At 47.2% G+C, this 12133-nt stretch overlaps 1 protein-coding gene across 1 annotated transcript; it reads right to left on the bottom strand.

Annotated features, from left to right (window-relative positions):
• SSR2 (signal sequence receptor subunit 2) lies at positions 1 to 11880 on the bottom strand. The gene is made up of 6 exons (XM_054501586.2): positions 11807 to 11880; positions 10925 to 11079; positions 9197 to 9295; positions 5903 to 6011; positions 2760 to 2837; positions 1 to 603 (listed from the first exon to the last, which is right to left on the bottom strand). The coding sequence occupies exons 1-6, from the start codon at positions 11861 to 11863 to the stop codon at positions 493 to 495; spliced, it is 609 nt and encodes a 202-aa protein (XP_054357561.1). The 5' UTR covers positions 11864 to 11880; the 3' UTR covers positions 1 to 492.
• Positions 11881 to 12133: the final 253 nt, after the last annotated feature.

Here is a 12133-nt window from a genome sequence, read left to right as displayed (position 1 = left end):
TCAATGTGGCATTTGTTTTTATTAGAAAACCCCTTAGTAAGCACTTCTCTAACCCAGAATAGACACTGGGTATCCTCCTAGAGTCCCATAGCTTTCATTTCATCTTCCACCCTCTTCTGAGAGGGGGAGGCAGGGGATGGGGGTGGTGTCAGGCAGTCTCCAAAATGCCCCTCCTAGACCCCTGAGAGAATTCACATTGCCAGCAATAAACCAACAGCACCTCAGTGGGGCATCAGAGGGCCCTCTAGGCTCAAGGCTATTGCCAAAGGCATTCCTGTTTATGGCTTCACGATGGAACCAAGGAGGCTCTCACAGACTCCTAGGCCTGGTTCTTCACTATGGCTGAGAGCAGGGCAGGATCCAGGAGAAAGTGGCCAAGGGCTAAGAGAGAAGAGATTGCATTTAAGATACCCTTTGGAGTCTGGAAAGCACCTGGATTTCTTGGGAGAGGAGCCTGGATTTCTTGGGAGAGGAGGGCTGTAGAAGCCCCAATCAGTTCTTCTTCGTTTTGGGAGTGTCATATTTCCTCTTGCTGGAGTACCACAATAGCAGGGGGATGCCGATGGAGGGAAGGGTCATGACCCCAAAGGCTGCCCAGTCCAGCTGTAAAGGAAAACAAAGACCTTGCTCAGAAGTGTGGATTAGGGCACAGGAGAAGCCAGGGAAAATATGAGTCCAATGAGAAAGGGAGCAGTCTAGCCCAAATTATTTATTTTTGATACAAAGTCTTAGTTTTTTTTTTTTGAGACGGAGTCTCGCCCTGTCACCCAGGCTGGTATGCAGTGGCGCATTCTCAGCTCACTGCAACCTCCGCCTCCAGGGTTCAAATGATTCTCCTGCCTCAGCCTCCCCAGTAGCTGGGAATACAGGCACATGCCACCACACTCAGCTAATTTTTGTATCTTTAGTAGAGACTGGGTTTCACCATGTTGGTCAGGCTGGTCTTGAACTCCTGACCTTGTGATCTGCCCACCTCGGCCTCCCAAAGTGCTGGGATTACAGGCATGAGCCACCACGCCCGGCCGATACAAGGTCTTGCTCTGTTGCCCAGGCTGGAGTGGAGTGGCACGGTCACGGCTCACCGCAGCCTTGACCTCCTGGGCTTAAATGATCCTCCCACTTCAGCCTCCTGAGTAGCTAGGATCACAGGGCCATACCACCACACCTGGCTAATTTTTTTTTATTTTTTGTAGAGGCAAAATATCACTATGTTGCCCAAGCTGGTCTCGAATTCCTGGGCTCAAGTGATTCTCCTGCCTTGACCTCCCAAAGTGCTGGAATTACATGTGTGAGCCACAACACCCAGCCTAAATTTTCTTAATTTTTATTTTATTTTTCTAGAGACAGGGTCTCACTCTGTTGCTCAGGTTGGAGTGCAGTGGCACAATCATAGCTCACTGCAGCCTCAAACTCCTGGGCTCAAGCGATCCTCCAGCAGAGATTACAGGTACACACCACCAGGCCTAACTCAGCACAAATTTTAAGCAGAACTTTAGGCAAGACCAATCCTGTCTGACCAATCCTGATACAGAATGGCTCTCTAAAGACCAATCTTTCAAGCTGTGAAACCAAAGGACTCACCTGACTCAAACCAGACTAGAAGAGAAGCTTCTGTTCCAGACAGTTTTTGAGAATGGAGATGCCCTGGTCTCGCCCCTGACAGTCAAACCACCTATGATCTAACCCTTGTTTACACTTCAGGCCCCCTCTTTTCCATTCCTCCACCTCACATTCTGCCCTTCAGCCTTGATAAACTACTTGCCATTCTTGAATCACACCATGCTTTTCTCAATCTCGGCTGCTCTCTCTCCTCAAGTGCCTGCCCTTCCTTACCTCCCCCAGAAAGTCCCCTCTCATTAGATGTTCCTACTGCATGCTCCTCCAGCACCTGGCATATAACCTCTATCGTAACATTTTCCCTATTTACCATTTTTTTTTTTGGACAGTGTTTCGCTCTTGTCGTCCAGGCAGCTAGAGTGCAGTGGCTCGATCTTGGCTCACTGCAACCTCCGCATCCTGGGCTCAAGCAATTCCCCTGCCTCAGCCTCCCCATTTACCTATTTTGAGTCCTCTATGAGCCTGTAAGATCTTATTTTTAGAGACAGGGTTTTGCTGTGTCACCAAGGCTAGAGTGCAGTGGTGTGATCATGGCTCACTGCAGCCTCAAACTCTTGGCCACAAGTGGTCCTCTCGCCTCTGCCTCCCAAAGCACTGGGATTACAGACATGAGCCATGGTGCCTCGCCAGCCTGTAAGATCTTTAATGGAAGGGACTGTGTCTTATTCATCACTGTGTCCCCAAAGCAGAGCACAGAATGAGCACATAATCTGGAACATCATACTTATTCACTGAATGAATTCCAGCATTCAGTACTTCAGGCTCATCTTCAAAAAATTCTTTCCTAGACTAGACCACAGTAAAGTTCCCACTTAACCTACCCAATGATCTATGACCCTCTGAATCTAACCAGATTTTTTTTTTAAACCTCAAAGTAGACCCAGGAGTCTAAGATGGGTATCTACTCAAAGATGGGACTCTACTTAAGTCAGTTTTATGGTTTTGGCAATTGTGATCTCATTGCCAAAAATCTCTGGACGTGGCTAAATCAATCTATCTGATGAGTATCTATATCAGACACCAAAAAACAGACAGGGCAAGAACCGACTAACAAAACAAATCTATGGAAGCCAAGAAGGTCCAGAACCAAAAGGGCATTCTCATACCAAGGGACTGATGAGAGAGAACACTAGAAAGCTTACAAAATGAGGGGAGAATCGCCTGTCAAACTCTCGCTGAGCCAGGATTCCTCCCTGTCCAGGTGCACTGGTAGAGCCAATCTGAAAAGAAGAAAAGAACCACATTAAGGTAAGTCTCCACCTCATCTACTCTGAGAAAGGGCGGTCCCAACCAACCCAACTCTGTGCATTAGAGTCTGAGCTCCCAAAGGCTCAGGAGAACTTCAAGAAGATGAGGGAAAGCTTTTGGCTAGAGAGAGTTGGATGATTCTCTCTTAGTGTGTTGTAAAGAGGGGTACCTAGGAGCCAGAAGACCTGAGAAATACCCCATGGAGAACATATATTAAACAAGGTAGGCCAGGCATGCAACTGAAATTAAAGCCAAATTCTTCTGTCTGAGCCTCAGACTCTGGAAAGAGTGAAGTTGCTCACCACCACTGGCCCCTCTACAGGGCAGGATGTGCAATGGAATGACTTACCCTTGGTAATCATTTACTTAATCATCTAGCAAAAATCCACTACTTCACAGGGTTAATGTGAGGCTCAGATGAAATAGCAAAAATATACATTGAAGTATAAAGCCCTACCCAAATGTACATTACTAGAGGAGGGGTTGAGTCTGGTTCACATTCCTTTGTCTTGGAGAGGAGGCCAAGAGTTTGGAGCACACTGCAAACAACTTTATTCCAAAGTGGCAGCTAAGCCTTTGATTTTATGTCTATTAACCCATTAACTATCAGGTAGAACCAAAGAGTCCTGAGGTTGGTTCTGAAAGCAGAAATGATACCGGATGTGAAAACAACGCTAGGTGTAGAAGAATATGGTTCCACGTAGTTTATAAAAAACAAAAATGCAGAAGGTGCACTGAGTATTAGTTCTTTTCATTCTATGGTTGACTGTGTTAAGTCCGTTCCCCACTGTGTACTAATTAGCCTACAGCCCTACTGGTATTGAGGATCACACATTTTAGCTTCATAAATTTATACATTTATTTGGCTTTATACATTTATGACTTAAGCTTTTTGAGGACTTGGACAGTATCTTAATCCTCTTGGTATTCCCCAGAGTCTGGCACATTTCAGGGGCTTCATAAATGTCTATTGACCTTTACATCAATCAATCAAAAGACTGTTTACTACTGAGTTTCTATCATATATGGGAAACAGAAATCTAAGACAGTCACTGGCCTCAGGGAGTTTATAATTAAATTGGGAGGTGGGGGTGGGGAGAGGGAAGATCTATAAATAAGAAACAAACTACTGAAGACAGTGATTAAATGTTCAAGTGGCATAGACTATAAGTGCTACAGAAGTTTAGATGCAGTCAATATATGTTTATGAAAGAATGAATAGTGGCCGGGCACGGTGGTTCATGCCTGTAATCCCAGTACTTTGGGAGGCCAAGGCAGGCGGATCACAGGTGAGGAGTTTGAGACTAACCTGGCCAATATGGTGAAACCCCATTTCTACTAAAAATATAAAAAAGTAGCCGGGCACGGTGGCACACACCTGTTGTTCCAGTTACTTGGGAGGCTGAGGCAGAGAATCGCTTGAACCCGGGAAGTGGAGGTTGCAGTGAGCCAAGATTGCGCTACTGCACTCCAGCCTGGGCGACAGAGTGAGACTCTGTCTCAAAAAAAAAAAAAAAAAGAAAAAAAGAAAAGAATGAATAGCAAAGAGCGATATGAACTGAAGACAGAAAACAAGGAGACATAGCTCAAAGCTGGATCTTGAGAAGGCTTCAGATATAATGGAGTGGAGGGAAAAGGGTACTTCAAACAGAACAAAGGCACAAAGGAAAGAATAAGGACTGAGTTGGGGGAGAAGGTATGGGAAGTAGCTTGGCCTAATTAGGATGTAGGGTCTGTATGGGCAGAGTGGGAGAGAAGGCTGGAGGCAGAAATTAGCTAGACTATTGGAGGGGGTGCAGTGAGAGGCAGAAAAGCTCAGCCCTGATGCTGTAAGCAGGAGCAATCTAAGCAAGAGAAGGAGAGGGTAACAGTGGAGACTGGGAAGAATCTGACAGTGGCAGAGAAGACAGATCAGAAAGACAAGGACATCAGCAGGCAGCAAATGACACACTCCAGATGAAAAGGAAGGCAGAAGGAATGAAGAGGAGGGGAAGGCCATGGTACACCTCTCCCATCCATTTCAATCACTCTAGTCCAGAACTTTAATTTGAAACATACTTCCTTAGGACAATACCAAGTGTCTGGTTAATGTTATCTCCCTCAGAATTTAGTAGCTACTGTGTAAATTTTCTGTAAGAGGTTTTTGTTTTTACAATCTATACTTTTTAGATGGATATCCATCACCTTAAATATTTATCTTTTTTTTCTTTTTTTTTTTTGAGACAGGATCTCACTCTGTTGCCCAGGCTGGAATGCAGTGGCAATAAAATGGCTCACTGCAGCCTCAACCTCTCGGGCTCAAGCAATCCTCCCACCTCAGCCTCCTGAGTACCTGGGATCATAGGGGCGTGCACCATGCCCGGCTAATTATTTGAAACAGGGGTCTCACCATGTTGCCCAGGCTGGTCTCCAACTCCTGGGCTCAAGCAATCTACCTGCCTTAGCCTTCCAGAGTACTGGGATTACAGGCATGAACCACCACGTCTGGCCCCATTTATCTTTTCTTTATGATGGAAATGTTGAAATGCTTCTCATCTGGCTATTTTGAAATATACATTAGATTACTGTTAACTATAGTCACCCTACTGAACTATCGAACACTAGGTCTTATTCTTTCTAACTGTATTTTTTTTTTTGAGACGGAGTCTCACTCTGTCGCCCAGGCTGAAGTGCAGTAGTGTGATCTCAGCTCACTGCAACGTCTGCCTCCTGGGTTCAAGTGATTCTCTTGCCCCAGCCTCCCAAGTAGCTGGGATTACAGGCGCCTGCCACCACGCCCAGCTAATTTTTGTATTTGTAGTAGAGATGGGGCTTCTCCATTTTGGCCAGGCTGGTCTCGAACTCCTGACCTTAGGTGATCTGCCCACCTTGGCCTCCAAAAATGCTAGATTACAGGCGTGAGCCACTGCACCCAGCCCTAACTGTATTTTGGTAACTATTAATCAACCTCTCTTCATCCCCCTCTTAACCCCACCACAAGAGATTTTAAGGGAAGGCAGATCCAAATTCCATCCAGCTAAGGGTTTGGGCAACTCACCACAACGGGCCCATCCTCCTGGGCCAGGTAAGTAATTGTTGCTGAGGTGAAGTTGAAATAACCAGCCTTGAGGGGGCGCAGGACCACGGTGTGGGAGACATTGCTAGCACTGGCTCAAGAGTTAAGGAACGGAAAGAGATGAAGCTGAAGTTGTAGCAGCCTTTCAACCTGTGGACTAAATGCACCATTTACAAAACATTTACCAATACGTGCTGATCTCATGCTGGCAATACTCTGCAGGAATGAAAACATATAGGCTTCTTTGCCAGGCGCGGTGGCTCATGTCTGTAATCCTAGCACTTTGGGAGGCCGAGGCGGGCGGATTGCCTGAGTTCAGGAGTTCGAGAACAGCCTGGGCAACACGGTGAAACCCCGTCTCTAATGAAATACAAAAAAATTAGCTGGGCGTGGCGGCATGCGCCTGCAGTCCCAGCTACTTGGGAGGATGAGGCAGGAGAACTGCTTGAACCCAGGAGGCGGAGGTTACAGTGAGCCGAGATCGTGCCACTGCACTCCAGCCTGGGTGACAGTGAGACTCCGCCTCAAAAAAAAAAAAAAAATTTTTATATATATATAGGCTTCTTTTTAAAATTTACTGATTTTTTTAAATATTAAAAAAGAGAGAGAGAGAGAGAGAGATGGGGTCTCACTTTGTTGCCCAGGCTGGTCTCAAACTCTTGGGTTCAAGTGATCCTCCCGCCTTGGCCTCCCAAAGTCCTGGGATTATAGGCATGAGCCACCATATGTGGCCTAGGCATCTTTTTTTAAATCTAAAGTGAATGGTATTACAGGTTGTTTTTCCAGCTAAATTTTAAGGGGCCCATGTTATACCCAGTGTCATGGTTTTTGAAGTAAACTTCCAAAGTAATATATGTTATGGATAAAAAAATTATAGTCATTTGGCCAGGCATGGTAGCTCACGCCTATAATCCAAGCACTTTGGGAGGCCGAGGTGGGTGGATCACCTGAGGTCAGAAGTTCGAGACCAGCCTGGCCAACATGGCAAAACCCCGTCTCTACTAAAAATACAAAAATTAGCTGGGCATGGTGGCGAGTGCCTGTAATCCCAGCTACTCTGGAGGCTGAGGCTGGAGAATCGCTTGAACTCGGGAGCCGGAGGTTGCAGTGAGCCGAGATTGTGCCATTGCACTCAAGACAAAAGCGACAAGAGCAAAACTCCATCTCCAAAAAAAAATTACAGTCATTTAATCAGTGCTTCTTCTTGGATGATTAAAAGAAATTATAGTCACTTAAGCGCACAGAAAATCTTTTTTTTTTTTTTTTTTTGACAGTCTCGCTCTGTCGCCCAGGCTGAAGTGCAGTGGCATGATCTCGGCTCACTGCAAGGCCCGCCTCCTGGGTTCACACCATTCTCCTGCCTCAGCCTCCCGAGTAGCTGGGACTACAGGCGCCCGCCACCGCGCCTGGCTAATTTTTTTGTATTTTTAGTAGAGACAGGGTTTCACTGTGTGTTAGCCAGGATGGTCTCGATCTCCTGACCTTGTGATTCACCCGCCTTGGCCTCCCAAAGTGCTGGGATTACAGGCGTGAGCCACAGCGCCTGGCCAAGCTCATAGAAAACCTTTTGTTAACTATAATTGAAGGAAATTATTGAAAATACAAAAAAAAAGACAAAACAAAAACAAATACAAAGACCACATTTACCCTCACCAATAAACCTAAATGTATATATAATTATTATTGATATGATTTGGATCTGTGTCTCTGCCCAAATCTCATGTGGAATTGTAATCCCCAATGTTGGAGGAGGGGCCTGGTGGGAGGGGATTGGATCACGGGGGCAGATTTCTCCCTTGCCATTCTAATGATGTGAGTTCTCACAAGATCTGGTTGTTTAAAAGTGTGTAGCAGCTCCCACCTTACTCTCTTCCTCCTGCTCCAGACATGTAAGACGTGCCTATTTTCCCTTTGCCTTCTACCATTATAAGTTCCCCGAGGCATCCCCAGCCATGCTTGCTGTACAGCCTGCAGAACCGTGAACAAATTAAACCCCTTTTCTTTAAAATTACCCAGTCTCAGCTTATTCTTCATAGCAACTTGAGAACAGACTAATAAAATACAATTAATTATTATTTAAGAGACTAGGTCTCACTTTGTCACCAAGGCTGGAGTACAGCAGCGCTATCATAGCTCACTGCAGGCTTGAATCTCCAAGCCCTAGCAATCCTCTCACCTCCGTCTCCCAAGTAGCTGGGACTATAGGCATGTGCCACCGCACCTGGCTTAAATATACTTTAATTCACAGGAAGAAAAATACCATCTAATTCAATACTCAGGAGATAACTGGTAGATTAGAATAAGAGACTCATTGAATAAGAGACTTTAAAAGGTCACCCAGATCCTTCATGCTAGCATCCCAGTGAATTTCTTTTTTTTTATTTTTGAGACAGAGTCTTGCTGTCGCCCAGGCTAGAGTGCAGTGGCGTGATCTCGGCTCACTGCAACCTCCACCTCCTGGGTTCAAGCGATTCTCCTACCTCAGCCTCCCGAGTAGCTGGGATTACAGGCGCCCGCCACTGTGCCTGGCTAATTTTTGTATTTTTAGTAGAGACAGGGTTTCACCATCTTGGCCAAGCTGGTCTCGAACTCCTGACCTCGTGATCCACCCACCTCGGCCTCCCAAAGTGCTGGGATTACAGGCATGAGCCACTGTGCCTGGCCTGAATTTCTTTTAAAAGCACCTTAAATACCTTTGTCCAGCCACAAACATTTTTATTAAGTGTCTATATCCTCCCAGTACAGTATGTTTCAGGGTTTGCTTTTTTTTTTTTGAGACAGAGTTTCACTCTGTTGCCCCGGCTACAGTGCAGTGGCAGGATCTCGGTTCACTGCAACCTCCGCCTCCTGGGTTCAAGCGATTCTCCTGCCTCAGTCTCCCAAGTAGCTAGACTATAGGCGCGTGCCATCATGCCCAGCTAATTTTTGTATTTTTAGTAGAGACAGGGTTTCACTATGTTGGCCAGGATGGTCTCAATCTCTTGACCTCATGATCCACCCACCTCGGCCTCCCAAAAATGCTGGGGATTACAGGCATGAGCCACCGTGCCCAGCTTGTTTCAGGGTCTTATAATCTGAACTTCAGGATCCTCCTTCTTCATGTCTACTCTAAATCATGCTCACACAATTTACACCAACCTCTCTTGCTCCATCTTATCCAGAGAGATGACAGGAGGACAGCCACACATATCCAGCCTATTTGAAGTACCCCTGCTGCTTTGCAGGCAAGGCTCTCCCTGCCCCCTGACCCTTCATCACCAAGTGCCAAGAGGATACGGGGCAATCCGGTCCCATTTGACATTGAGCATTCCAGACACAATGCCAAAGTCTTCTGGAGGGAAGGAATCATCAGATAGTTCCACGTCTAATGCAGCACTAGAAAATAGATGAAACAAAAAGGGTTAGTAAGTAATGGATATAAAATTAAAGCAGGCCGGGCACCGTGGCTCATGCCTGTAATCCCAGCACTTTTGGGAGGCCGAGGTGGGCAGATCACCTGAGGTCAGGAGTTCGAGACCAGCCTGGCCAACATGGTGAAACCCTGTCTCTACTAAAAATACAAAAATTAGCTGGGCGCAGTGGTGAGCACCTGTAATCCCAGCTACTTGGGAGGCTGAGGCAGGAGAACTGCTTGAACCCTGGGAGGCGGAGGTTGCAGTGAGCCAAGATCGCACCACTGTACTCCAGCCTGGGACAGAGTGAGACTCCATCTCAAACAAACAAAAAAATTAAAGGAATAGTCCGGGCGCAGTGGTTCACACCTATAATCCTAGCACTTTGGGAGGCCGAGGCCGGCTGATCTCTTGAGGTCAGGAGTTCAAGACCAGCCTGGCCAACATGGTGAAACCCCGTCTCTATTAAAGATACAAAAATTAGCCAGGCGTGGTGGTATGCACCTGTAATCCCAGCTAGTCGAGAGGCTGAGGCAGAAGGATCACTTGCAGCTGGGAAGCAGAGGTTGCAGTGAGCAGAGACTGCACCACTGCACTCCCGCCTGGGTGACAGAGTGATACTCCATCTAAAAAAATAATAATAATAAAATTAAATTAAAGCAATAAACAATCAAACCTGCCTGCTTCTCCAAAAACATCAGAATTGCAAAAGAGAGATATGAGTAATATAGCAACTTGGTTCTGTTGCATTGAAGAATCCAGGTCAAGGACTGGATTCTATTGCTCAGAAGCACCAAAATAATCAAGTGTCCAGGAGGCAATACGTCCAAGTTTATCCTTGCCTCAATTTTTCTTCATGTACATGCCTATGTGCATGGAGGGAGGGAGAAGAGGAACACAGTGAATACAGAGGAGAAAGTTAAAGGGAATAAAATGAAAGAAAGGCAACAAAAATGCTCTAGGCTAATGAAAGAAGGAAAATTACACTTTTTTTTTTTTTTGAGATGGAGTCTCGGTCTTGTGGCTCAGGCTGAAGTGCAGTGGTGCAATCTTGGCTCACTGCAACCTCCACCTCCTGGGTTCAAGCGATTCTTTTGCCTCAGCCTCCCGAGTAGCTGGGACTACAGGTGCCCGCCACCACGCCTGGCTAATTTTTGTATTTTTAGTAGTGAAGGGGTTTTGCCACGTTGGCCAGGCTGGTCTCGATCTCCTGACCTCCAGCGATCCACCCGCCTCAGCCTCCCAAAGTGCTGAGATTACAGGCGTGAGCTACCATGCCAGGCTGGAAGATGACACTTTAAACCCCTGAGGTAACAAGGGATTGTGTATTTTCTGTGTCTTTATCTTTCCCTCCTTGTTTTTCCACAATTCTTGCCACTTCCCTACTCTAAAATTCTTCCAACCCAAAACGCGAAAGATGGTTTCTTGTAGCTTAGGTAAGAATGTCCTCCTTTCCAAAGGCAGATCCCGAAGTGTATTCATTCACTCAATATATCTGATGCTGGAAGTGTCCCAAAGAGAAACCACTACCCACCAATATGCTCCCTATTCCCATCTGAAAACTAAGAATCCAGAAATAGGCTTAATCTGTAACTCCAGGGCCTCGAGTTACCTTGAGCCGACATTGTAGATGTTGTACTGCAAGGTCAGGTCTCGTCCCTCCACGGCATATCTGTTCAGCAGTGATTTGGAAGCCAAAAGCCTGGCTCCTTCTTCTGCTTGAGTGACAGCAAATAGAGCCAACACCACAAATGACAGCAGCCTCATCTTTAGAGAAAAAAGCAAAGTGAGTTATCAAACCAAGTACGTCAAATTCACCAAAATCCTCTTGACAGCGCTCCCATAGAAAGCTCCTTCGATGCTACCAGAGCAGCAGCCCCTTCCACAGAGTAGTCCATAAGCCACCAGGGCAGACCCGTTCTCCAGACTCTCCTACCATCTTCACCCTGCAGCCCTCGAAAAACCGGTACAAGCACCAATATACCTACTGCCCTCTTCCTGTCAGAAGCCCCGGGATGCCCACTGGCTGGTGGGGTCTTCTGAGGAGACACCATGTGGCCAGAGCAGGGCTTTCCTTGGGGTGCCTGATTTCGGCCGATCTCGGACCTGCAGGAGCCTGTAGCTTTCCCTCACACAGGAGTGCCCACAGCTGCAGCCTTCCCGCTGCTCCCCTCCTCCTTGGCCACAGCTCCACTGGGATCCCACCGCGGACTCGCGGGGTCCTCCTCACATCCCTGTACTCCCTTCTCCCCTCCAGCCCCTAAGATCCCATTCGTCCTCGCCTGTCACATCCCTTTCTTGGTCCCACGGGCGGGGGGCGGGGGTCAATCACCTCTGCCCCCCGCCTCCCGCCTCTTGTCAAGGTTACACGTCCTCCAGCCACGGCGTCCTCTGCCCTTCCCGCCCTCCCCTAGCTAACCCCCAGCCACGTGGTGATGCGCGGACACGAGGCTCTCGCCTCTCCCGCTTGGACGCCCTAAACCTCCGGACTCACCGTGGGCATCCCAAACGCCTTTCCGGAGCCACAAAGACAGGAAGAGAGCGTCAGCATCGGAAAGACCGGAAATAAGCACTGGCCGGAAACCATGGTGTTCCGCCCAATGCCTTGTGGGAGTTGTAGTTCTTGGAGAAGCCCCACCTCTCTCTTTGTAGTGCTCGCCTACCTGAGAGGCTGTGAGCGCTCCTAAGAGGTGTGTGCGTTCTCCAGGCTTCTTATTCGGCCCTCTTTGGGGGGCTTTTCAAGCTGATTTTTCACTACTGTATGTGACCCGCACCTGATTAGGTGCTTTGGGAAACTAGCAAACCTAGAAATTTGGATCAT

This window comes from Pongo pygmaeus, chromosome 1 (genome assembly GCF_028885625.2).
Source record: "Pongo pygmaeus isolate AG05252 chromosome 1, NHGRI_mPonPyg2-v2.0_pri, whole genome shotgun sequence".
In the NCBI taxonomy this organism is placed as follows: domain Eukaryota; kingdom Metazoa; phylum Chordata; class Mammalia; order Primates; family Hominidae; genus Pongo; species Pongo pygmaeus.
This window is presented reverse-complemented; position numbering and strand designations above follow the sequence as displayed.